The following is a 26592-nucleotide window of genomic DNA, read 5'->3' on the forward strand; positions in this document are numbered from 1 at the left end:
GATATTTATAAAACTCGCAGTAAAATCAAATTGAAGAAATTTTTGAACTTTTTTCAAATTTCGTGAACTTGCTTTAACTCACGATATTTTTAAAAAAACCATGAGCTGTTTTATTAAATTTTGTGATCATTTTAAAAATTTATGAAATTTATTTAAATCCATAAACTATGTTTGATTTCCCAATTTGTTTCAAAAAATTCAGAAAAAAATTTCTTGGACATCAATGAACAACATAAAATTTTGGGCGAAAAAACCCCCTTGTGAAGAGCCGGCCAGAGCGAGCGAGAGGGCGATGGTTGGCCACTTGGCGCCTTAAGCTCTGGAAAGGACGTCTCCCGGATGAGCAGATGTGCAGGACAGACGTGAGCGATAGGACTCGTTGTAAGCCATATACATAGCCCCCCCCCCCCCCCCCCCCCCCCCCCCCCCTCTTTTGTTTTTTGGAGAACATGGACACAGCCCTGTGTTGCCTGGTGAGGGCTCTCGAGGATGACCTGGTTGTTGCATGGCTACTTTGCCCTCCTCTGCTCTTCCTAATTGAGTTCATTGAGGTCGTTTCGTTCATCACTTGGTTTTATACCCGAAAAGAATCGAAGATAGTGTGTGGCGCTAGTGCAAACGTCTACCGATCCAATGCACGCACCCTTTATTATCTGCCAAAAATGATTATTTTCCGCCATCTTTGCTTGACCAACTCCAGTGCCATTAGGTTACACGCACATGTTCTCCCCTACTTCACAAGACACAGGCTCTCCTTCTCCTCCAGTCGGTGTTGCCGCCATTCCTCCCGATCTCTTATGGCCTTTATGCCGTGAAGGTCCAGAGGATCTCGAACCCCTGCTGGCGGGAGGGACCCCGCTCTCATTTTGTTGGATTTTGTGTCTTGATTGGGGCTTTGTGGCAATGGCGATGTCTCTCAGTAGGAATAATATCTCCACCATTCGATCCCCTATCCTGATGGTGCGTCCAGTGTTCGTTGGAGGGTGTGTGGACACGTGTCTTCACAGGTCTCACGAGATTCGATTGGTGTTGGTCTTTGATTTGCGTTGTTGGAGGGTGTTGTGGACATGTGTCTTTGCCGGGTCTCACGAGATTCGGCCGGTGTTGGTCTTCGATGAATCTTTTTGGGTCTGCATTTGGGTGTTTACAAGTTTGATCCTTCTGATCTACGAATCTCTTTATCAGGGATGATTGCAGCTCTGCTGCGCTGATCCCATGTGACCTTAGCACGACGACTTCCCAACTGTTACTACAACAAGGTTTGTCCGGTTCGGGTGATGGAGGGGCGATGAAGACGACACACCTTTTGCACGCTCGAGTGCTTGTAGTCATCGCTAGATGATCCATGGACATGGTTGTATTTTTGGTTATTTTTTATGCTCTCTGTACTGCCTTGATTGGTCCGATTGATCATGAATAGAATAGAAGTTTCCTCTTGAAAAAAAATGATGAGCTTCCTCCCGCTTCGGTCAACGTGACCCAAATCAATAGTCGGGCACAAGCAAAACCTTCCATGTGCCAATGCTCCATCGCGGCTCCTTTCACCTCTCACCAAGGGCAACGCAACGGCGTCCCCCCGTGAAGGTAAATGAGCGGAGTATATGTCAGGCAGGGCAGACAGGACGCAAACATATACTCCGTACTAGTAGATCGAGATGTTCCGTGTTAGACATAAACACAAACTTACACAGAGCGTGCATGTGTCCTGGTATGGTCAGTACTCCATACCGAGTTGGTTAGTATTAGAGTCGGTCACCGAGTATTCCTCCAGAACGTACATCAGGCCTTTACATACGCCAGGGATTGTAGGAAATCCCGTGAGTTGAGTTCAAATATCAATAAATCAAAAGAAACAGGACCGATTCCAATCGGTTCGACTGTTTCTCGTGCGTACGCTTCCGTTCCGTTCCGGCCGGCCGGCCGGCCGGCGGCAAGAATCAATCGAGTCACGCTGCTTGTGTACTCGGCGTTGGGGCTATGAGTTCGACTGGTGAACCGGCGTTCCCAAGTGCACCTCCCGCCACAGATAGGCGCAGCAAAATCTTTCCTCCCGCCAGCCCTCCATCTTACTCCGAGTCCAAGCCTACCTCCATAATGGCAGAGCCCTACGAGATCCCTGCTGCCATGATCGCTGAATCCGAGAAGAGGTCGTATGTGCTCAAGATAGACGGATACTCAATGGCCAACGCGCTGCTCAAGAACGGGGAGTGCATGACTTCCGCCCCATTCAGCGTTGGAGGCCACAACTGGGTCGTGAGATATTACCCCAACGGCTATCCTAAGCACTGTGACAATTATATCTCTCTCTATGTGCAGCTTGAAGCTGCCGATGCCGAGGACGTGAAGGCCAAGGCCAAATTGAAGCTCAGCGTGCTCGACAAGAATGGAAATCCGGTGCCTTCGTACAGCCGTACCATCCCTCTACACACCTTCTCAAGGAGGGCTCCAGACCGTGGCTACCATGACTTCATCCACAAGGCTGGCCTTGAGGTATCGCCGCACCTTAGAGACGATTGTCTCACCATCAGGTGTGATGTCACCGTCGTCAAGGACATCGACCAAGAAGCAAGGATTCCTCCAAGCGACCTGCACCGGCATCTCGGCGATCTCCTACAGAGCAATGATGGAGCGGACCTGACTTTTCAAGTGGGCGGACGGACATTCCCGGCTCACAGGTGTGTCCTAGCTGCTCGGTCATCCGTGTTCAAGGCGGGGCTCCTCGGTGCCCTGGTGGAGAGTTCATGCAGTACTATTGAAATTCGTGACATGGAACCTGATGTGTTCGAGTACTTGCTCCATTTCATATACACCGACTCCGTTCCTCTACATGATGTGGTGATGGCCGGGCATCTACTCGAAGCGGCTGACAGGTACGACATCCCTAGGCTTAAGGTGATATGCGAGGAGAAATTGTGCAGTCACATTGATTCCAACATGGTGGCGACCAGCTTGGCTTTGGCTAGGCAGCATGGTTTCCGTCGTCTCAATAAAGCTTGTTTGCAGTTCCTTGCTTCTCCGTCCAACTTTGATGCGATGGTGGCAAGTGATGGCTTTGAGCATCTGCTAGCCAGCTACGGCTGGTCTGTTGTTGAGGAGCTGAGAGATAGAATCATCCGGCTGAATTCAGAAAAGGATATTATCATGACATTCCGGAAGTAATGCTTCCGTAGTATTATCGATGTCATCCAATTTTTTATAGTAATGATTATGCTCTCAACGTATTTTTTTAAAGGAGAATAATTAATCCCCGGTCTCTGCATCGATCGTTGGACACAATCATTTTTATCAAATTATTCAACAAAGCCTTATGAAATAAATACATGAATCAACTCAAAACCACCTTCGTCACAAAAGTTATTATGATGCCTGCAAGCTTTGACGATGTGACTTGACCTTGCATCAAACATACACCATGTAATCCGGTGGCCTGGCCAAGCCGCCCGCCGGTGAGTCGGGAGCACTGACCGGTCTAGCAAACCCTCAATGCGCATTGCATGTGCATGCTCCATAATCCGCCGCCACCATCTTTCGTCGTCTCATCTTCGTCAGGAGTGCTCAATACATTGACCTTATCAGTCCCTTCTGCCGTTGACGCCATCATGATGTCAGATAGTGTCACCCTCCTGCGCGTGCCCCTCAACACGCGTCTGTCGCCCAGACTCCGTTGTACCATGCAGCTGATACCCGCCATCATCAATGCGATACATGCAACACCGCTTCTTCCCTTGTCCCCTCGAGGCAGCACCTCTCCAAACAGTGCCCCCAAGAGGAAGACAGTCTCGAAGGCACCGTCATAGTCCGACCCGAGAGACAAAAAACTAGGTTTTCCTTGGAGCAGCCGAAACGCGGTGACGACGATTGCAACCGACGATGCCTTCGGCTAGGAGACGACGCCCATGGCCTCGTCGTCGTCCTCCATGACCGAGCTCGACATGGTTTTCACCGGCAGTTGGGCCACGCTGAACTAGTAGCTACCCGAAACCACGTTGTGACTGCGCGCGTAATAGCCGGAACGCCGACAGGGATCCAACATCCCTCTTTGACCCTCTATGTGTTGCCGTCTGGCCACGGGCCCCATTGACGACGGATCTGGGTGGGGTCCGGATCCACGGCACACGGCCACCCACCATAGCCAAGGAAGCGTGCGAGCTCCTGCGGGCATGGAGGCGAGCTCCACCGCTGCATGGCCAGGAACGCCGCCCTGGTTGCTGCGCGCACTCACCCCACTGGTCTCGCCCCAGCCAATCCCGAGGGTGGCCGCCGCATCCGCCGCCCTCGGAGGGATATCGCGTCGAGGACTACGACGCCCGAAGAAGAAGCACACCTGAACCGGAGCACCATTGCCTCGAGCACGCATGACCACATCATGCATCTGGGCCTCCCAGCGCATCCGACACCATGCGGCCGCTCGTTGGAGAGCGTGGAAGCCCTGCTACCGTCACCCCGTAGATCCTCCCGAGGCATCCTGTGGGCCGCTGCCGATGGGATCCAAGTTGGGAAGGAGAGGTCGACTCAAAGAACGCCCCGCTGTCTTCGTCCCGGACCCATGCAGGGTTCGCCGGTAGGGCCTCAGGCGACGGCTAGACGAGGAAGAGGTTGGTGGGAGACCTGTGGCGGCGCGGCTGGATCGCCCCCGTGGTGACCCAAGCGGGGCGACCCGGGGGTTATCTAAAAGGATATATTTTCTTACTGGTATGGTTGCGTGTATGTTTCAGAAGAAAAATATTATTTATCTGTAAACTAATATAAAACATTTTAGAGATATAAAAGTCTTATACTAAGAAGACTAGGTCCGCAAGGATTCTTTTCCCTGGTTTTTTTTAGATTTTTTTCACGGTGGTTGTAAAAATTACGCGTGTGACGAAAGTGCTCCGTTTCCTTCGTTTGCCACGTTTCTATCCCACCATGTGGACTTGACGCATGTGACACATGGTAGAACCTTCGATCATACTCCCTCCGTCCCATAATGTAAGACATTTTTTTTGACACTACAAAGAAGACTAGGCCCGCAAGGGATTCTTTTTCCTGTTTTTTTGGATTTTTTTTCATGGTGGCTGTAAAAATTACGCGTGTGAATAAAGTGCTTCGTTTCCTTCGTTTGCCACGTTTCTATCCCTCCCTGTGGACTTGACGCGTGTGACGCATGGTAGTGTCAAAAAAACGTCTTACATTACGGGATGGAGGGAGTATCTTTTCTTTCATCTCGGGCCTGTAGCATTTGCGGTTTGCACTTTGACCAGGCCTTCTGGGCTGTACATGTCCTGCGCTGCGATTTTGTAGATATTTTTCTTGTCTCTCTCGAAGCCTCGAGTCCAATCCCAGTCTCCCCGCCTCAGTGATGGAGAGGTGCGAGATGGATGAGGGGAGGAGCGGGGATGGTGCAGTGGCCAAAGAAGGCGTGGCGGTGGCGTCGAGAGCTGTTGGAGATGGACCTCACTGCTTCCCACTATGATGAGCCTCGCCGTCGCCATCCCATTGTGCTATGATGCCTGTACGACTACGATGGCCGGCCAGGTCCGTATTGTGTGGTGAGATCCGGCCGGCGGGGAGCCACACAAGGTCCAATATGCACGCGAGGGAACAACAACGTCAGATGGACTGGCCCGATGTGACATCATGTGAGGGTGACCACGGGCATTCAGTCGTATGACACACCGCTCCCACCGGTGAGGCCAAATCCCCATACTATTCATCCAAATCTGTGTTCTCTGAATGACGTGCGGTGAGCTTCATAGTTGGGTACAGACTCCTGTTTAAAGGCTTCGATCTACAAAGTTTCCGGGATGGATGAGTGATGTGACTAATTAGTTCAAGCTTCTATTCTTGATTTCTGTTTCTTCTGAAAATTGGAAGGTTTCCATGTGGTTTCAGTGAAATTTATTGATTTGAGATAAGTTTGATTGATCTGAAGAAATTTTTATTGATCCCAAGTGACATATGATGGGTGTACTTAGAATAATGGATCTGCTCTCAGTTTTTATGAGTTCATTTCATTGTGCAAGATTTTCCAGTGATTACTATAAATTTTCAGATATAGCATTGTCAATCGTCTGACTATCGCTTGTGAACATTACAGGCAGAACCAATATTCATGTGCTTGAAAAAGATCGGACAGTGAAGACTGAAGAACATGGGGGTGCAAGGGCACATCCTGTATTCTTGATATAATTGTAGGAAGTATGTAAATAAGGTTTCTCAAAGTGACACTGACAAAGCTTATGCATGAGATGGAGCATCATTGTACATTACTTTGCAGGTTTCAAGCCTTTTGATGGAAGCTTCTGTATGTGATGGAAGCTCCTGTATGTGGGGCCATTGATAATACAACCTTCCCTATTCTGTTGTGACTCTTCTTTTTTGTAGATTTTTCTATTTACTCTGTAGTTCAAAGCTGCTGCTTTTGTGAATTTAATTTGAGAGGCAGGAGATGTATTTGTTGGTTATGTAACTGAATTTGGACCTCATAATCAGCTATTAATTTTCTCTCTGGAAATTTTGATAGAGAAGATTAATATTCCAAACGTATTCACATGAGGTTTTATGCTCTTTACGGTTCTGCAGCTATCTCTGCAGGTATTTTTGTGATTCAGTTTCATAGCATTTATGCCATGGCAGCAAGGTGCTGGGTAAATGGTCCTCTTGACCTATTCTACCTTGGAATAAGGTTGGGCCAGATTTTATTCAAATGAACATTGTAAAGTCTGTACTGTCATGTTTTAGACATGTCAAAATTTCAGACCAAACAAGTTTCCTACTTCTCCCCTTCATGAACTCTTCATTTTGTTCCTTAATATCATTTAGTTTTGCCATTTGTATTTGTGTGATTGGTAGATAAAAGTTTGCATAGTTGCACTTAGCGTTTATAGTACTATATATTCAGCTGATCGTACAAGAACCATCTTTGTAGCAGATCCAGGTTTTTATGTGTCTCCCTATACTTAACGGCTATGTTGTAAGGTTCAGTGGTCAATTGGAGCTTTAATTTCGTAGCTTTAGCTGTAAATAAGGTTTCCTTTCGTATGCAGTATATCCATATCTACACCACTATATAGTGTGCCAATAGCTTCAAATCTTGGTCGTTGGATATGCTCATCCAACGGTGAGGAGAAGGCAAATCCGAGCATTATCATCCGTTGGATATAGTTTTCAACTCATAGAATTCTGCCACGTGGCCTTCTAATTGAACCCCCAACTCAACCATCTCATGTGTTCTAGAAGCATCTATTCACATGCTTATCTGATACTCTAATAAAAAGAGTCTAGAACAATCTGAATTCTATAGAGGTAAGAACCAAGTTGGATCTTGTCCGGTAGGATTCTAGAAAAGATAATACATATTCAAATGTATTTTCCCATGCTTTATATATATATTTAAATGGCATGCAAAGCACGTACAATTTACTAGTTATAATTAGAGGAGAGGAGTTGTACCGCCTTGCACATAATGCGTTTTAATTGAATTGGTTAAAAGAACACAACAACTGTTCACCTTGATAGAAGTTAATTTTTTGAATTCCTTGGGAAATTGGAGTCGCTCTTGTGCTTGCAGAAGCTCTCTTTTGGTGAATAATATACTGTCCGCCTGTTACAGTATATACTATGTCAATATTTTTTCTATTTGCTTAACTGGTTAATGGTCTCCAAAACTGGGCCATAGTAGATGTCATTTCCTTGCTTCCCTTTCAACCAATGCATATCCTTGTTATTTGCTATGTTTGTGTCGTCCCTTCCCTTCTATGTTTCCAGTGTCTAGGTGCAGAATTTGTAGCCAGCAAGAAGATGATTGAAACATTGCAGTTTCTTGGTAGGCAGAGAAGACATGTTCATGTTGAATTGCCAAGGCCCAGGCTTCAAGTGAGATCATTCACTTGAGTTCTCAATGGTTTATTCCAAATTTCCGAGTTCATTCATTTCTACTTTAGCTTAAAATTCAAGTTCCACTTGCGTATTGAGTTAGCCACTCGTTTCCATGAAGCAGCTTGGATTTTATTCACCTACATGCTTCGTTAAAAATATGATTTATGCTAGAGATTGGTCTCTGTTTTCAGTACTAACCACATTCAGTAAATCTGAAGAGAGAGCATTCGTCTCGGATTGAGATAATCATATTGACTAGGGATAATCATATTGACTAGGTCCAAGTTCTATTTCTTCTCTGTCATGATGTTATGGTCCTGATTATTGGACACCTGTTGTCCATATTTGGCTATAGCAGCCTATGTATTGAAGTATGTTTTTTGCATGTATGATATGGCTGGGACAGGTAGAAAGGTTGTTCCAGAAAATAATGTTAGAATGGCGTATAATAGTTAGAGAATTTCAAACGCTTTCGGGTAACATGAGGTTGTTCCTTAGTATTGCACATGTGTGCTTCATTGATATTTCAAGTGTACAGTTTGCTGCTTTTCAATGAATATATTGCTTCTTAACCTGATTTCTATTGAATTACAATGTTGTATGTATTGCTATTCTTTAGATTACTCACCTAGCAAAGAGGAAGAGGCATGCTTGCGTGGATCGGCTTGAATAGGTTGGTTGGTGATGATATGTCTATTCCGACCAGCAGCGGTTATTTCACTACCACTACATCAGAGAGACAAACCTGGCTGGAGGATCAACATCATAGGTATAAGAAGCGAACAAAAGCTTCGTAATTCTGCATCGAGTACCCACTATCACTACATGTTGTAGATCACCTATGTATGTACCAAATAGATGTACCCTTGTATGAACTACTCTACCACGAACCAAATCTTGGGACAACTTACCAAATATTACCAAAAAAAACTAAATTGCTTATCAGTCCTTATGGCGCGGCGTGCCGCCGCGCACTACCTGCTAGTATGAGTTTACAGTGGGAGTACTTATCAATCATCCAATCATCCAAGGCATGTTCTAAAAACCAAGGAAAAGCACAATAGTTGGAATTACGTGGATAAGTTGAGGCAATGACAGATAACAACAAGGTGGCTTTTTCTCGATGAGGACTATGACTCAGAACTGCCAGGTAAAACTAATTTCTTGATACTACAATAAATAGAGCAGTTCTCAAATGCAAAAATGCCAAAGTCACAACTGAGATGTACCGGGTAAAATTGCTCAGGAGAAATTCATAAATGAGAATACCATAGATATCCATAAATCCACGATGACTAATTTTCTAAAATAAACTTGATAATTAATCACTTAGTCCCCTCAATTGTTCTGTCATAAATCACCAAAACACATCTTCTAAATCACTTTCCTCCTATTGACCCTCAATGGGAAGCTTATCTAGGTTGAGTTTTTTGAGCAGGGGATGTTGATGCACTGGAGTCCCCTTCGTGCTTGATCACCTTCTCTCAACCTTCAATAAAAAGCTTAGCTAGGATAGGTTGAGGCGTTTTAGCAGAGGATGTCGATTCCCCATTAACGATGCATTCTTGCCCGGTCTCGCTGATAACAATATAAACCAACATCATAGTCCTCATTGATGTTGGAGATATGCCCTAGAGGTAATCATGTATGATGATATTTCCTATGTGTTTATGAATAAAGATAGTCCTTGGACATTATCAATGATGTGTATCAGCAAGTACGTGACTTGTTTGTGGGACTATGCATTGTATGATGACTGTCCTAAAAGGTCCCTAGTCGAAAGGGCTGTCTGGACGCGCAGCCGACTAGACTAGCATATGACACGGTCGATGGCTTGGTCTCACTAGCCATGGAGCATTGGATACTAACCGGATAATATGGACTTGGAAAGGTCTGGTCGGATTCGACATAGTCGGATCCGAGTCGAGATAAGGTCCGAGTCGGACAGACCCAACTATGAGACGCAGCGATATGTCATCTGTGAGTCTCTAGTACAACATACGTTTTATGTCCTAAGACCTGAGCTGACGCATGTACTCGGGATGGTGACAGACTTCCTTTGGGCCGACCAAACGCTACTTCGTGGCCGGGTAGTTACAAAGGTAGGTTTCGGGTATGTCCAGTCCCATGCTGCGAGACATGGTCGAGCAAGATGGGATTTGCCCCTCCGATCAGGAGAGATATACTCTGGACCCCTCGTGTGATCCGACCAGGATAAGCATGGCCATGCGACAAGGGTTATGAGATAATCCGGATAGTGGTCGGGATCACTGGAATGAGAAAGAGGTCGGGCTAGCACAAGGATGACAGTCTTGCCTTGAGCCCGACAACATATATCGTGCGACAAAGGGAACAGAAGTGTGACACGTTGTACAGGTTCGCCTAACCAGCTTCATAGTCTGCTTGATGGTCGGCACACCTTGCTAGAGGCCGCTACCAACCGTGCAGGTCGGAGGTGATCCGAATTGCGACCAAGCTGACTTGAACCTAAGGGGTCGCGCGCTTAAGGGAAGGAACCTACGAGGTCGGTTTGTAGGACACTAGTCGGATGTGATCCGAACTGGACTAGGAACATGACCGAGTAGACTTTGGGCTTTAGGGTCCGTGCGAGGCCCAAGTGTTGAGCCCGCGATGGACGCCTATATAAGGTGGAGGTGCGGCACACTTATTTGGTTGATCTCTTCGGTGCTGCGACTAGGGTTTGCATGTGTTGCGAATAGACACCTCCACTCGCTGCCGACTGTGTGATCGGACCTAGCAGTCCGCCACACGGTGTTCCTCTTGCACACGCGGATACCGTTAGAGGCGGTGCACTTGCGCCGCTCCGGCGAACTTGTACGTGGGATCGGACGACCGGCTGTTCGAGGGAGATCGGACAAGGAGGAGACGATCCATGCAGACGCGCTGCCCCAACTCTTCTTCCGCTGCACGGCACTGCGCGTCTAGTGGTAACAAACTGTGATCCATCTCCCATAGCATGCTCTTGGTGTTCTGCGCGTAGGAAATTAATTTGCAGTCGATGCACCCTACCGTAGACCCCAACAGTGGTATTAGAGCCTCTGCTATAGAATTTGGATTCAGATCATATGCATATTAGATATGTGGAGGCGGAAGATGAGATATGTTGTCGTTGATGAGTTCGGCTATGTGCACGGTTGATGTGATCAACTGCACATGGGGATTGTCGAGGCTATGTTTTCTGTCAATCGGGATCGATGAGGTCGTGACACGATCTACCCCTACCGGTCGGTTATCCGCCATCGAGGTTAACAGTGAAACGTAAATCTGAATCGGGTTCGCGATGATCGATAAGATCAGTCAGATCAGAGAATTCGGCGTGATCGGAGTTCAGATGTGATCTGTGATTTCTGAAAACGTGTGCGTAGCGCCGTGTATTTCATACCCAACACACAAACCGGTAGAATGTGATTCTATGCATAACTTTGTTTTGCAGGTTTGATGTGAATAGTATGGCTCATGTGTATGTCATGCATGTGTGTAATTTATACATGGCCTGCGTGTCATGTTCGTCAGCCGGCAGGAGCCAAAGTGCTGTCATTATATTGTATAATGACCTGCGTGTCGACTTGTGACTCTATGTAAAATTCATTACTAGTTGTAGTAGTTGGATAATAGAGATCAGGTTGGTGGCTTGGCGTCCCGGCGTGACAAACAAGATGGAGTTCGTAGATGGTTATCAGAGTCGGAGCCGACCTGGAAGAACATCCATGAAGGAGCCATACTATTTCACAATATATGTTTATATGTGATTGTTATGCTTCTTTGATTCTATGCATGTTAGAATGGTAGAATGATCCCTCATGAATATCAAGCGAATTGCCATCCCCGATGTTGCACCTTTGCACGTCAAGTACGTCTAGTAGTGGGCTCATAAAATTGAGGTGCTGCTGGGTGTCCTTGAACTGAAGGGTTCGTGTCGGACACGGACATGCACTGCGTCAGGTTAACTTGACAAGGCCATCAAAACGGTTTTGGGCCTTGTGGCAAAGAAGGTTGGGAGCCGGGGTATGAGATACCTTCCCGACCGACAGGAGTCGTATAGAGATGCGATTAGCAAGGAGTTGCTTACCGGATAGGTATGTTGGCTAGCAGTGATGCTAAAGCTTACTAGTCGCATGCGCTAGTCGGATCCTGAATCACTGAGAGTTTGCGGAGGGATGCTGACTTCAGTGGGAGTATTTCTGTTTAGGTGAATTACTCTACATAAACACATTGCTTAGTGATTGCATATTTTCTGTTGTAGATCAATGGCACCACCTGCTCAACCCAACTTTCCATTGAAATCAATTCTGGAAAAGGATAAACTGAATGGAACAAACTTTACCACCTGGTATAGAAATCTGAGAATTGTTCTCAAGCATGATAAAAAGGAACATGTTCTAGAGGATCCACTTCCAGAGGAACCTGCCGATAATGCTAATGCCACAACTAGGAATGCCTACCAAAAACTCGTTGATGAATCAACGAAGATCAGCTGTCTGATGTTGGCTTGTATGGAGCCCGATTTGCAATAGCATTTCGAAAATGTTGAGGCTTACGATATGATCGAGAGTCTCAAGAGCATGTTTCAGACACAGGCTAGGACCGAAAGGTTCAATGTCTGGCGATCCTTGATGGATTGCAAGCTGAAGGAAGGTGATCCACTGAGCCCACATGTGATCAAGATGATCGGATATGTGCAAGCTTTGGATCGTTTGGGCTTCCCGCTCTTGAATGAGCTGGCTACTGATGTTGTTCTGGGTTCTCTTCCGCCCAGCTATGGGACGTTCATATCGAACTATCATATGCATGGCATGGATAAGAAGCTCACTGAATTGCATGGGATGCTCAAAGTGGCAGAGCAGGTTATTAAGAAAGGCACGCATCAAGTGTTGATGGTGCAGAAATCGGCTAAGTTCAAGAAGAGTTGGTCCAAGAAAAAGGCTAAGGCAAAGGGCACAGAGACGGTAACTGTTGGAAATATGCCCTAGAGGCAATAATAAAAGTGTTATTATTATATTTCTTTGTTCATGATAATAGTCTTTTATTCATGCTATAACTGTGTTATCCGGAAATCGTAATACACGTGTGAATACATAGACCACAATATGTCCCTAGTGAGCCTCTAGTTGACTAGCTCGTTGTGATCAACAGATAGTCATGGTTTCCTGGCTATGGACATTGGATGTCGTTGATAACGGGATCACATCATTAGGAGAATGATGTGATGGACAATACCCAATCCTAAGCATAGCACAAAGGTCGGTTAGTTCGTTTGCTAGAGCTTTTCCAATGTCAAGTATCTCTTCCTTAGACCATGAGATCGTGTAACTCCCGGATACCATAGGAGTGCTTTGGGTGTACCAAACGTCACAACGTAACTGGGTGACTATAAAGGTGCATTACAGGTATCTCCGAAAGTGTCTGTTGGGTTGACACGGATCGAGACTGGGATTTGTCACTCCGTGTTACGGAGAGGTATCACTGGGCCCACTCGGTAGTGCATCATCATAATGAGCTCAAGGTGGCCAAGTGTCTGGTCACGGGATCATGCATTACGGTACGAGTAAAGTGACTTGCCGGTAACGAGACTGAATGAGGTATTGGGATACCGACGATCGAGTCTTGGGCAAGTAACATACCGTCTGACAAAGGGAATTGCATACGGGGTTTGATCGAATCCTCGACATCGTGGTTCATCCGATGACAACATCGAGGAGCATGTGGGAGCCAACATGGGTATCCAGATCCCGCTGTTGGTTATTGACCTGAGGTCGTCTCGGTCATGTCTGCATGTCTCCCGAACCCGTAGGGTCTACACACTTAAGGTTCGGTGACGCTAGGGTTATCAGGAAGACAAGTATGTGATTACCGAATGTTGTTCGGAGTCCCGGATGAGATCCCGGACGTCACGAGGAGTTCCGGAATGGTCCGGAGGTAAAGATTTATATAAGGAAAGTGGTTAAACGGACACCGGAAAGTTTCGGTGGCATACCGGTATTGTACCGGGGCCACCGGAAGGGTTCCGGGGGTCCACCGGGTGGGGCCACCCCTCCCGGGGGGCCACATGGGCTGTGTGGGAGAGGGAGCCAGCCCCTAGTGGGCTGGGCGCGCCTCCCCACCTAGGCCCATGCGGCTAGGGCAAGGGGAGGGGAAACCCTAAAGGGGGCGCCCCCTAGCTTGGGGGGCAAGCCACCCCTTTTCCCTCTCCCTTTGGCCGCCGCCCCCCTCTAGGGTTTCCCCTAGAGGGCCGGCCCCCTTGCCCCTCTCCTCCTATATATAGAGGGGTGAGGGGAGGGCTGCAACAACACAAGCCAAGGCGCAGCCCCTCCCCTCCCCAACACCTCTCCTCCTCCGTACGTGCTTGGCGAAGCCCTGTCGGAGTACTGCTGCACCAACTACACCACGCCGTCGTGCTGCCGTTGGAGCTGTCTTCCTCAACCTCTCCTTCCTCCTTGCTGGATCAAGACGGAGGAGACGTCGCCCGTACCGTACGTGTGTTGAACGCGGAGGTGCTGTCCGTTCAGCACTTGGTCATCGGTGATCCGAATCACGACGAGTACGACTCCATCATCACCATCCCCTTGAACGCTTCCGCACTCGATCTACAAGTGGTATGTAGATGCAAACTCACTCCCTTGACTCGTTGCTTAGATGAACTCATAGATGGATCTTGGTGAAACCGTAGGAAAAATTTTAATTTTCTGCAACGTTCCCCAACAGTGGCATCATGAGCTAGGTCTATGCGTAGTTCTCTATTGCACGAGTAGAACACAATTTTGTTGTGGGCGTGGATCTTTTCAACTTGCTTGCCGCTACTAGTCTTATCTTGCTTCAGCGGTATTGTGGGATGAAGCGGCCCGGACCAACCTTACACGTACGCTTACGTGAGACCGGTTCCACCGACTGACATGCACTAGTTGCATAAGGTGGCTGGCGGGTGTCTGTCTCTCCCACTTTAGTTGGAGCGGATTCGATGAAAAGGGTCCTTATGAAGGGTAAATAGAAGTTGACAAGATCACGTTGTGGTTATTCGTAGGTAAGAAAACGTTCTTGCTAGAACCCAATTGCAGCCACGTAAAAGATGCAACAACAATTAGAGGACGTCTAACTTGTTTTTGCAGCAATTGTCATGTGATGTGATATGGCCAGAAGTTGTGATGAATGATGAATGATATATTGTGATGTATGAGATCATGTTCTTGTAATAGGAATCACGACTTGCATGTCGATGAGTATGACAACCGGCAGGAGCCATAGGAGTTGTCTTTATTTTGTATGACCTGCGTGTCATTGAAGAACGCCATGTAAACTACTTTACTTTATTGCTAAACGCGTTAGTCATAGAAGTAGAAGTAGTCGTTGGCGTGACAACTTCATGAAGACACGATGATGGAGATCATGATGATGGAGATCATGGTGTCATGCCGGTGACAAGATGATCATGGAGCCCCGAAGATGAAGATCAAAGGAGCTATATGATATTGGCCATATCATGTCACTACTTTATATAATTGCATGTGATGTTTATTATGTTTATGCATCTTGTTTACTTAGATCGACGGTAGTAAATAAGATGATCCCTTATAACAATTTCAAGAAAGTGTTCCCCCTAACTGTGCACCGTTGCTAAAGTTCGTCGTTTCGAAGCACCACGTGATGATCGGGTGTGATAGATCCTTACGTTCACATACAACGGGTGTAAGACAGTTTTACACATGCAAAAACACTTAGGGTTAACTTGACGAGCCTAGCATGTACAGACATGGCCTCGGAACACGGAGACCGAAAGGTCGAACACGAGTCGTATGGAAGATACGATCAACATGAGAATGTTCACCGACGATGACTAGTCCGTCTCACGTGATGATCGGACACGGCCTAGTCGACTCGGATCGTGTAACACTTAGATGACTAGAGGGATGTCTAATCTGAGTGGGAGTTCATTCAATAATTTGATTAGATGAACTTAATTATCATGAACTTAGTCTAAAACCTTTTGCAAATATGTCTTGTAGATCAAATGGCCAACGCTCATGTCAACTTGAACTTCAACGCGTTCCTAGAGAAAACCAAGCTGAAAGATGATGGCAGCAACTATACGGACTGGGTCCGGAACCTGAGGATCATCCTCATAGCTGCCAGGAAACAATATGTCCTAGAAGGACCGCTAGGTGACGCTCCCGTCCCAGAGAACCAAGACATTATGAATGCTTGGCAGTCTCGTGCTGATGATTACTCCCTCGTTCAGTGCGGCATGCTTTACAGCTTAGAACCGGGGCTCCAAAAGCGTTTTGAGCATCACGGAGCATATGAGATGTTCGAAGAGCTGAAACTAGTTTTCCAAGCTCACGCCCGGGTCGAGAGATATGACATCTCTGACAAGTTCTATAGTTGTAAGATGGAGGAAAATAGTTCTGTCAGTGAGCACATACTCAAGATGTCTGGGTTGCACAACCGTATGACCCAGCTGAATATTAACCTCCCTGATGAGGCAGTCATTGACAGAATCCTTCAGTCGCTCCCACCAAGCTACAAGAGCTTTGTGATGAACTACAATATGCAGGGGATGGTAAAGACCATTCCTGAAGTATTTTCTATGCTGAAGTCAGCAGAGGTTGAAATCAAGAAAGAACATCAAGTGTTGATGGTCAATAAGACCACTAAGTTCAAGAAGGGCAAGGGTAAGAAGAACTTCAAGAAGGACGGCAAGGAGGTTGCCGCGCCCGGTAAGCCAGTTGCCGGGAAGAAGTCAAAGAATGGACCCAAGCCTGAGACTGAGTGCTTTTATTGCAAGGGAAGGGTCACTGGAAGCGGAACTGCCCCAAATACTTAGCGGATAAGAAGGCCGGCAACACTAAAGGTATATTTGATATACATGTAATTGATGTGTACCTTACCAGTACTCGTAGTAACTCCTGGGTATTTGATACCGGTGCCGTTGCTCATATTTGTAACTCACAGCAGGAGCTGCGGAATAAGCGGAGACTGGCGAAGGACGAGGTGACGATGCGCGTCGGGAATGGTTCCAGAGTCGATGTGATCGCCGTCGGCACGCTACCTCTACATTTACCCACGGGATTAGTTTTGAACCTTAATAATTGTTATTTAGTGCCAAGTTTGAGCATGAACATTGTATCTGGATCTCGTTTAATACGAGATGGCTACTCATTTAAGTCTGAGAATAATGGTTGTTCGATTTATATGAGAGATATGTTTTATGGTCATGCTCCGATGGTCAATGGTTTATTCTTAATGAATCTCGAGCGTAATACTACACATATTCATAGCGTGAATACCAAAAGATGTAAAGTTGATAACGATAGTCCCACATACTTGTGGCACTGCCGCCTTGGTCACATTGGTGTCAAGCGCATGAAGAAGCTCCATGCTGATGGACTTTTAGAGTCTCTCGATTATGAATCATTTGACACATGCGAACCATGCCTCATGGGCAAGATGACCAAGACTCCGTTCTCCGGAACAATGGAGCGAGCAACCAACTTGTTGGAAATCATACATACCGATGTGTGCGGTCCAATGAGTGTTGAGGCTCGCGGAGGATATCGTTATGTTCTCACTCTCACTGATGACTTGAGTAGATATGGGTATGTCTACTTAATGAAACACAAGTCTGAGACCTTTGAAAAGTTCAAGGAATTTCAGAATGAGGTAGAGAATCAACGTGACCGAAAGATAAAATTCCTACGATCAGATCGTGGAGGAGAATACTTAAGTCACGAATTTGGTACACACTTAAGGAAATGTGGAATCGTTTCACAACTCACGCCGCCTGGAACACCTCAGCGTAACGGTGTGTCCGAACGTCGTAATCGCACTCTATTAGATATGGTGCGGTCTATGATGTCTCTTACCGATTTACCACTATCATTTTGGGGATACGCTCTAGAGACAGCTACATTCACTTTAAATAGGGCACCGCCTAAATCCGTTGAGACGACACCGTATGAATTATGGTTTGGGAAGAAACCTAAGCTGTCGTTTCTAAAAGTTTGGGGATGCGATGCTTATGTCAAGAAACTTCAACCTGAAAAGCTCGAACCCAAGTCAGAAAAATGCGTCTTCATAGGATACCCTAAGGAAACCATTAGGTATACCTTCTACTTAAGATACGGGATCAAGATCTTTGTTGCCAAGAACGGATCCTTTCTGGAAAAGGAGTTTCCCTCGAAAGAAGTAAGTGGGTGGAAAGTAGAACTCGATGAAGTACTACCTCTTGAACCGGAAAGTAGTGCAGCCCAGGAAAATGTTCCTGTGATGCCTACACCAACTGAAGAGGAAAATAATGATGATCAAGGTACTTCGGATCAAGTTGCTACTGAACTTCGTAGGTCCACAAGGACACGTTCCGCACCAGAGTGGTACGGCAATCCTGTCCTAGAAATCATGTTGTTAGACAACGGTGAACCTTCGAACTATGAAGAAGCTATGGCGGGTCCAGATTCCAACAAATGGCTAGAAGCCATGAAATCCGAGATAGAATCCATGTATGAAAACAAAGTATGGACTTTGACTGACTTGCCCGATGATCGGCGAGCGATAGAAAACAAATGGATCTTTAAGAAGAAGACGGACGCGGATGGTAATGTCACCATCTATAAAGCTCGACTTGTCGCTAAGGGTTATCGGCAAGTTCAAGGGATTGACTACGATGAGACTTTCTCTCCCGTAGCGAAGCTTAAGTCCGTCCGAATCATGTTAGCAATTGCCGCATACTATGATTATGAGATATGGCAGATGGACGTCAAAACGGCATTCCTTAACGGTTATCTTAAGGAAGAACTGTATATGATGCAGCCGGAAGGTTTTGTCGATCCTAAGAACGCTAACAAAGTATGCAAGCTCCAGCGATCCATTTATGGGCTGGTGCAAGCATCTCGGAGTTGGAACATTCGCTTTGATGAGATGATCAAAGCGTTTGGGTTTATGCAGACTTATGGAGAAGCCTGCGTTTACAAGAAAGTGAGTGGGAGCTCTGTAGCATTTCTCATATTATATGTAGATGACATACTTTTGATGGGAAATGATATAGAATTCTTGGACAGCATTAAGGCCTACTTGAATAAGTGTTTTTCAATGAAGGACCTTGGAGAAGCTGCTTATATATTAGGCATCAAGATCTATAGAAATAGATCGAGACGCCTCATAGGTCTTTCACAAAGCACATACCTTGATAAGATTTTGAAGAAGTTCAAAATGGATCAGTCCAAGAAAGGGTTCTTGCCTGTATTGCAAGGTGTGAGATTGAGCTCGGCTCAATGCCCGACCACGGCAAAAGATATAGAAGAGATGAGTGTCATCCCCTATGCTTCAGCCATAGGATCTATTATGTATGCCATGCTGTGTACCAGACCTGATGTAAACCTTGCCGTAAGTTTGGTAGGAAGGTACCAAAGTAATCCCGGCAAGGAACACTGGACAGCGGTCAAGAATATCCTGAAGTACCTGAAAAGGACAAAGGACATGTTTCTCGTTTATGGAGGTGACGAAGAGCTCGTCGTAAAGGGTTACGTCGACGCTAGCTTCGACACAGATCTGGATGACTCTAAGTCACAAACCGGATACGTGTATATGTTGAATGGTGGAGCAGTAAGCTGGTGCAGCTGCAAGCAGAGCGTGGTGGCGGGATCTACATGTGAAGCGGAGTACATGGCAGCCTCGGAGGCAGCGCATGAAGCTATTTGGGTGAAGGAGTTCATCACCGACCTAGGAGTCATACCCAATGCGTCGGGGCCGATCAAACTTTTCTGTGACAATACTGGAGCTATTGCCCTTGCGAAGGAGCCCAGATTTCACAAGAAGACCAGGCACATCAAGCGTCGTTTCAACTCCATCCGTGAAAATGTTCAAGATGGAGACATAGAAATTTGCAAAGTACATACGGATCTGAATGTCGCAGATCCGTTGACTAAACCTCTCTCGCGAGCGAAACATGATCAACACCAGAACTCTATGGGTGTTCGATTCATCACAATGTAACTAGATTATTGACTCTAGTGCAAGTGGGAGACTGTTGGAAATATGCCCTAGAGGCAATAATAAAAGTGTTATTATTATATTTCTTTGTTCATGATAATAGTCTTTTATTCATGCTATAACTGTATTATCCGGAAATCGTAATACACGTGTGAATACATAGACCACAATATGTCCCTAGTGAGCCTCTAGTTGACTAGCTCGTTGTGATCAACAGATAGTCATGGTTTCCTGGCTATGGACATTGGATGTCGTTGATAACGGGATCACATCATTAGGAGAATGATGTGATGGACAAGACCCAATCCTAAGCATAGCACAAAGGTCGGTTAGTTCGTTTGCTAGAGCTTTTCCAATGTCAAGTATCTCTTCCTTAGACCATGAGATCGTGTAACTCCCGGATACCGTAGGAGTGCTTTGGGTGTACCAAACGTCACAACGTAACTGGGTGACTATAAAGGTGCATTACAGGTATCTCCGAAAGTGTCTGTTGGGTTGACACGGATCAAGACTGGGATTTGTCACTCCGTGTTACGGAGAGGTATCACTGGGCCCACTCGGTAGTGCATCATCATAATGAGCTCAAGGTGGCCAAGTGTCTGGTCACGGGATCATGCATTACGGTACGAGTAAAGTGATTTGCCGGTAACGAGACTAAACGAGGTATTGGGATACCGACGATCGAGTCTCGGGCAAGTAACATACCGTCTGACAAAGGGAATTGCATACGGGGTTTGATCGAATCCTCGACATCGTGGTTCATCCGATGACAACATCGAGGAGCATGTGGGAGCCAACATGGGTATCCAGATCCCGCTGTTGGTTATTGACCTGAGGTCGTCTCGGTCATGTCTGCATGTCTCCCGAACCCGTAGGGTCTACACACTTAAGGTTCGGTGACGCTAGGGTTATAAGGAAGACAAGTATGTGATTACCTAATGTTGTTCGGAGTCCCGGATGAGATCCCGGACGTCACGAGGAGTTCCGGGATGGTCCGGAGGTAAAGATTTATATAAGGAAAGTGGTTAGACGGACACCGGAAAGTTTCGGTGGCATACCGGTATTGTACCGGGGCCACCGGAAGGGTTCCGGGGGTCCACCGGGTGGGGCCACCCCTCCCCGGGGGGCCACATGGGCTGTGTGGGAGAGGGAACCAGCCCCTAGTGGGCTGGGCGCGCCTCCCCACCTAGGCCCATGCGGCTAGGGCAAGGGGAGGGGAAACCCTAAAGGGGGCGCCCCCTAGCTTGGGGGGCAAGCCACCCCTTTTCCCTCTCCCTTTGGCCGCCGCCCCCCTCTAGGGTTTCCCCTAGAGGGCCGGCCCCCTTGCCCCTCTCCTCCTATATATAGAGGGGTGAGGGGAGGGCTGCAACAACACAAGCCAAGGCGTAGCCCCTCCCCTCCCCAACACCTCTCCTCCTCCGTACGTGCTTGGCGAAGCCCTGTCGGAGTACTGCTGCACCAACTACACCACGCCGTCGTGCTGTCGTTGGAGCTGTCTTCCTCATCCTCTCCTTCCTCCTTGCTGGATCAAGACGAAGGAGACGTCGCCCGTACCGTACGTGTGTTAAACGCGGAGGTGTTGTCCGTTCAACACTTGGTCATCGGTGATCCGAATCACGACGAGTACGACTCCATCATCACCATCCCCTTGAACACTTCCGCACTCGATCTACAAGTGGTATGTAGATGCAAACTCACTCCCTTGACTTGTTGCTTAGATGAACTCATAGATGGATCTTGGTGAAACCGTAGGAAAAATTTTAATTTTCTGCAACGTTCCCCAACAGTAACCTCCGCCGCTGCGCCAAAGTCTAGACCGGACTCGAAGACCGTTTGCTTTCACTGCAAGGAGACCGGTCACTGGAAGTGGAACTGTAGCAAGTGGCTTGTAGAGCATGGCAAGAAGGCCGGGAATGCTGCTTCAGGCAAAGGTACACTTGTTGCATATGTTATAGACATTTACCTTGCTGACATACGTAGTAGCTCTTGGGTATTTGATACCGGATCGGTTGTTCATATTTGCAACTCGATGCAGGGGCTGGTAAGAACTAGGCATGTGGCACAAGGGGAGATTGACATCAGGGTCGGCAACAAAGCAAGAGTTGCTGCGTTGGAGGTCGGCACGATGCAGCTCCAGCTTCCTTCTGGATTCATTATGGAATTGAATAATTGTTATTACATTCTTGCACTTAGTCGGAACATTATTTCTGCCTCATGTTTGATGAGTCAAGGTTATGAATTCAATTTAAAGGACAATGGTTGTTCGATATTTTTGAATGGTATGTTCCACAGCTATGCACCCATTATTGATGGGCTATTTATATTGAATCTAGAACAAGAACCGGTCTATAACGTGAATGTCAAGAGGCATAAGCCTAATGAGATAAATCCGACATACTTCTGGCATTGCCGGCTTGGACACATCAGTCTGAAACGCATGAAGAAGCTCCATGGTGATGGGCTCCTAACTTCATCCAACTTCGGGTCGTTTGAGACATGTGAATCATGCTTGCTCGGCAAGATGACTAAGTCTCCTTTCGCAAAGAGTTGCGAGAGGGCGTCCGAGCTGTTGGAGCTTATACACAGTGATGTGTGTGGTCCAATGAGCACAACTGCCAGAGGTGGCTATCAGTACTTCGTGACTTTTACCACGACTTGAGTAGATATGGATATATCTATTTGATGAGCCACAAGTCGGAAACTTTTGAAAAGTTCAAAGAGTTTCAAAACAAGGTTGAGAATCAGCTCGACAAGACTATAAAGCTTCTGCGATCTGATCTTGGAGGTGAGTACATGAGCCAGGAGTTTGATGATCATCTGAAAAGTCGAGGTATAATACCTCAGCTCAGACCTCCGGGTATGCCACAGAGAAACAACATGTCAGAATGGAGGAATAGGATCTTGTTGGACATGGTCCGGTCTATGATGAGAAAATTGGATTTACCCTTGTCATTTTGGGGATACGCTCTAGAAACTGCAGCTTTCACACTTAATAGGGTACCATCAAAATCCGTAGACAATACACCGCATGAGATGTGGACCGGGAAGAGTCCCAGTTTGTCTTTTCTAAAGATTTGGGGTTGTGAAGCATTTGTCAAGCGACTTATGTCAGACAAGCTTACACCTAAATCTGATAAATGCATATTCGTGGGATATCCAAGGGAAACCTTGGGATATAGCTTCTACAACCAGGAAGAGAACAAAGTGTTTGTTGCTCGGAACGGGGTTTTCCTGGAGAAAGAGTTTCTCAGTTGGGAGGCCAGTGGGAGGATGGTCCGACTCGAAGAAATTCGAGGACCACTCAAGGACGGCTCGGCTGGGGATGAGATCATACCGGAGTTAGTCAGGGAACCCGTAGTGGAAGCGGCACCGGAACCACGGAGGTCGGAAAGATTGCGCAGAGTGCGCAATGTATTGTTGCTAGAAAGTGACGAACCGGCCACATATGCGGAAGCGATGGTGAGCCCAGATTCCGAGGCATGGCTGGAGGCCATGAGATCCGAGTTAAAGTCCATGGATGAGAATCAAGTCTGGGACTTGGTTGATCCGCCGCCTGGCGTAACAAGCATTGGTTGCAAATGGGTCTTTAAGAAGAAAACCGATGTGGATGGAAATGTTCAGATCCACAAAGCTCGGCTTGTCACTAAAGGTTATGGACAAGTTCAAGGAATTGACTACGACGAGACTTACTTGCCGGTAGCGATGCTAAAATCGGTGAGGATCATACTAGCTATAGCTGCATATTTCGATTACGAGATATGGCAGATGGATGTCAAAACGGCTTTCCTTCACGGAAATTTAACCGAGAATGTGTATATGATACAACCCGAGGGTTTTGTCGATCCAACTAGCACTAGTAAGGTATGCAAGCTCAAGAGATCCATTTATGGGTTAAAGCAAGCATCTCGGAGTTGGAACATTCGTCTTGATGAGGTCGTCACTAGTCTCGGTTTCATCAAAAGTGAAGAGGACTCTTGTTTATACAAGAAGTTAAGTGGGAGCTCGATAGTGTTTTTGATCTTGTATGTGGATGATATATTGTTGATCGGGAACAATGCTTCGATGATAAACTTGGTCAAGGAATCATTGAATGGCAAGTTTTCGATGAAGGACCTTGGTGAGGCAGTCTATATTTTAGGCATTAAGATCTATAGAGATAGATCGAGGAGGCTGCTCGGCTTAAGCCAGAGCACGTACATAGATAAAGTGTTGAAGCGGTTCAACATGAGTGAGGCGAAGAAAGGGTTCTTGCCACTCTCACATGGTATAAGGCTAAGCGAGACTCAGAGTCCTAAGACATCTGATGAGCGAAGCAGGATGAGTAGGATTCCCTATGCCTCGGCAATCGGATCCATCATGTATGCCATGATATGTACAAGGCCTGATGTTGCTTTTGCAATAAGCCTAACAAGTAGATACCAGGCCAACCCAGGTGAGAGTCACTGGGCAGCGGTGAAGACTATTTCGAAGTACCTGAAAAGGACTAAAGAGATGTTCCTAGTTTATGGAGGTGAGGAAGAGCTCATCGTAAGGGGTTACGCCGATGCTAGTTTCCAAACCGACAGAGATGATTGTCGATCACAGTCCAGATTCGTGTACGTCCTGAACGGAGGAGCAGTGCACTGGATGAGTTCCAAGCAGGATACGGTGGCCGATTCTACCACAGAAGCCGAATACATTGCGGCTTGTGAAGCTGCAAAGGAAGGTGTTTGAATCCGGCATTTTCTGGATGATCTTGGTATTTTCCCAGTGTCGGTGTCAAAACCGGCGGATCTCGGGTAGGGGGTCCTGAACTGTGCGTCTAGGCGGATGGTAACAAGAGACAAGGGACACGATGTTTTTACCCAGTTTCAGGCCCTCTCGATGGAGGTAAAACCCTACTCCTGCTTGATTAATATTGATGATATGGGTAGTACAAGAGTAGATCTACCACGAGATCAGAGAGGCTAAACCCTAGAAGCTAGCCTATGGTATGATTGTTGTTCGTCCTACGGACTAAAACCCTCTGGTTTATATAGACATCGGAGAGGGCTAGGGTTACACAGAGTCGGTTACAATGGGGGGAGATCTACATATCCGTATCGCCAAGCTTGCCTTCCACGCCAAGGAAAGTCCCATCCGGACACGGGACGAAGTCTTCAATCTTGTATCTTCATAGTCCAGGAGTCCGGCCAAAGGTTATAGTCCGGCCATCCGGACACCCCCTAATCCAGGACTCCCTCAGTAGCCCCTGAACCAGGCTTCAATGACGGCGAGTCCGGCACGCAGATTGTCTTTGGCATTGCAAGGCGGGTTCCTTCTCCGAATACTTCATAAAAGATTTTGAACACATGGATAGTGTCCGGCTCTGCAAAACAAGTTCCACATACCACCGTAGAGAGAATAATATTTGCACAAATCTAATCTGCTGACGTATTCCGTAGCGTGACATCACACCATGGCCAAGCCTTTATTCGTTTTACTGTCCCACCTCAGCACGTTTAGCGAGGCGGTTTCCTTGGCTCGTCTTGTCAAAGAAGAGATCGTGTCCCCTTATTTTGGGATTCTCACCAATACGGGCGTGGGTAACCCAATCGTGCCTGTTGGTATGTCTCCCCAATCGAAGGCGAGTCCCAAACGGTCACGGGGAGGGCTCTTGGTATTCAACCTCTTTATAAAGAGACCAAGGCTCGACTCCTTTCTTTCAATCTCAATCAAATCCGCCCCTCACCTTGAGTTCCAACACCCAAAGTTCCAGATTCAGGCGCTTCGGACCTCCGATGATGTTCGGGTCCAACCTCCAAGGCCGGTGGATGCCTTCCTCCGTTAGGGAAGAAGACGTGCTAAAGCTGAGAGATGCCAGGTATCTAACCGGTGAAATCTCGCATAGGCTGCCTGCTCAAGGGCAAGTTATTCCCACTCCCAAGCCTGGTGAAAGCGTGGTGTTCGCGTCCCACTTCCTTCGAGGGCTAGGCTTCCCGACGGACCCCTTCGTGAGGGGGCTCATGTTTTATTACGGGCTGGAATTTCACGACTTAGCTCTAGAGTCCATCCTCCATATCTCATCGTTCATTGTCGTGTGTGAGGCCTTCCTCCATATTACTCCTCACTTCGGACTATGGCTTAAGACCTTCAAAGTAGACCCGAAGATGATCGAGGGGCAGCACACAGAGTGCAGAGGTGTTGTTATAAGCAAGATTGCTGACGCTCCATGGCCCGAGGGCTGTTTTCAAGAGGAGTTCACCTTATGGCAACGAGAGTGGTTTTATATCACAGCTCCCAGGGGCACCAAATGGGTGGTGCCACCCGCCTTTCGCTCGGGTCCCCCACCGCAGCTAGCGTCATGGGTCAATAAAGGGCTTAACTGGGGGCCGTCCAAGGATGTGCCCTTGTTGCAGGGCCGCGTTCGAGATCTCCTAAAAAGAGATATCAATCTGGCCGTAGTAACGCAGGTTATGCTGATTCGCTGCACCCTGCCCTGCAAACGTCGCCCCCTCCGCCTGTGGGAGTTTAATCCAGAAGGACCACGAGCCCTCCAACATTTTGTGGGCGCGACGCCCATGGAGATGTACAAATTGTTCTTCGAATCACAAGCAATGTGTCCGGACTCGTCCGAGGACGCAGGTCTGAGCTGCAATCGCTCGGATACTCAAGTAAGTAGCCATGTACCCGGACACGCTATCCGCATATTTATCATAAAATTGCCCTTAAAAGAGTTATCCCTTAAACAGGAGTGGATAGCGAAAGCAAAGCTAATCA

General features: G+C 47.0%; 1 protein-coding gene across 1 annotated transcript; it reads left to right on the forward strand.

The window, feature by feature from the left end:
• Positions 1 to 1846: 1846 nt before the first annotated feature.
• Positions 1847 to 3159, forward strand: LOC123117170 (BTB/POZ and MATH domain-containing protein 1-like). The gene has a single exon (XM_044537993.1). It carries the CDS (start codon positions 1978 to 1980, stop codon positions 3157 to 3159), a length of 1182 nt encoding a protein of 393 aa, XP_044393928.1. The 5' UTR covers positions 1847 to 1977.
• The last annotated feature ends 23433 nt before the right edge of the window (positions 3160 to 26592 follow it).

This window comes from Triticum aestivum, chromosome 5B, assembly GCF_018294505.1.
Source record: "Triticum aestivum cultivar Chinese Spring chromosome 5B, IWGSC CS RefSeq v2.1, whole genome shotgun sequence".
NCBI classification, from domain to species: domain Eukaryota; kingdom Viridiplantae; phylum Streptophyta; class Magnoliopsida; order Poales; family Poaceae; genus Triticum; species Triticum aestivum.

Bases quoted from the DNA above. Each gene is read 5' to 3' on its own strand.
- LOC123117170 (XM_044537993.1), top strand. From the start codon at position 1,978: ATGAGTTCGACTGGTGAACCGGCGTTCCCAAGTGCACCTCCCGCCACA.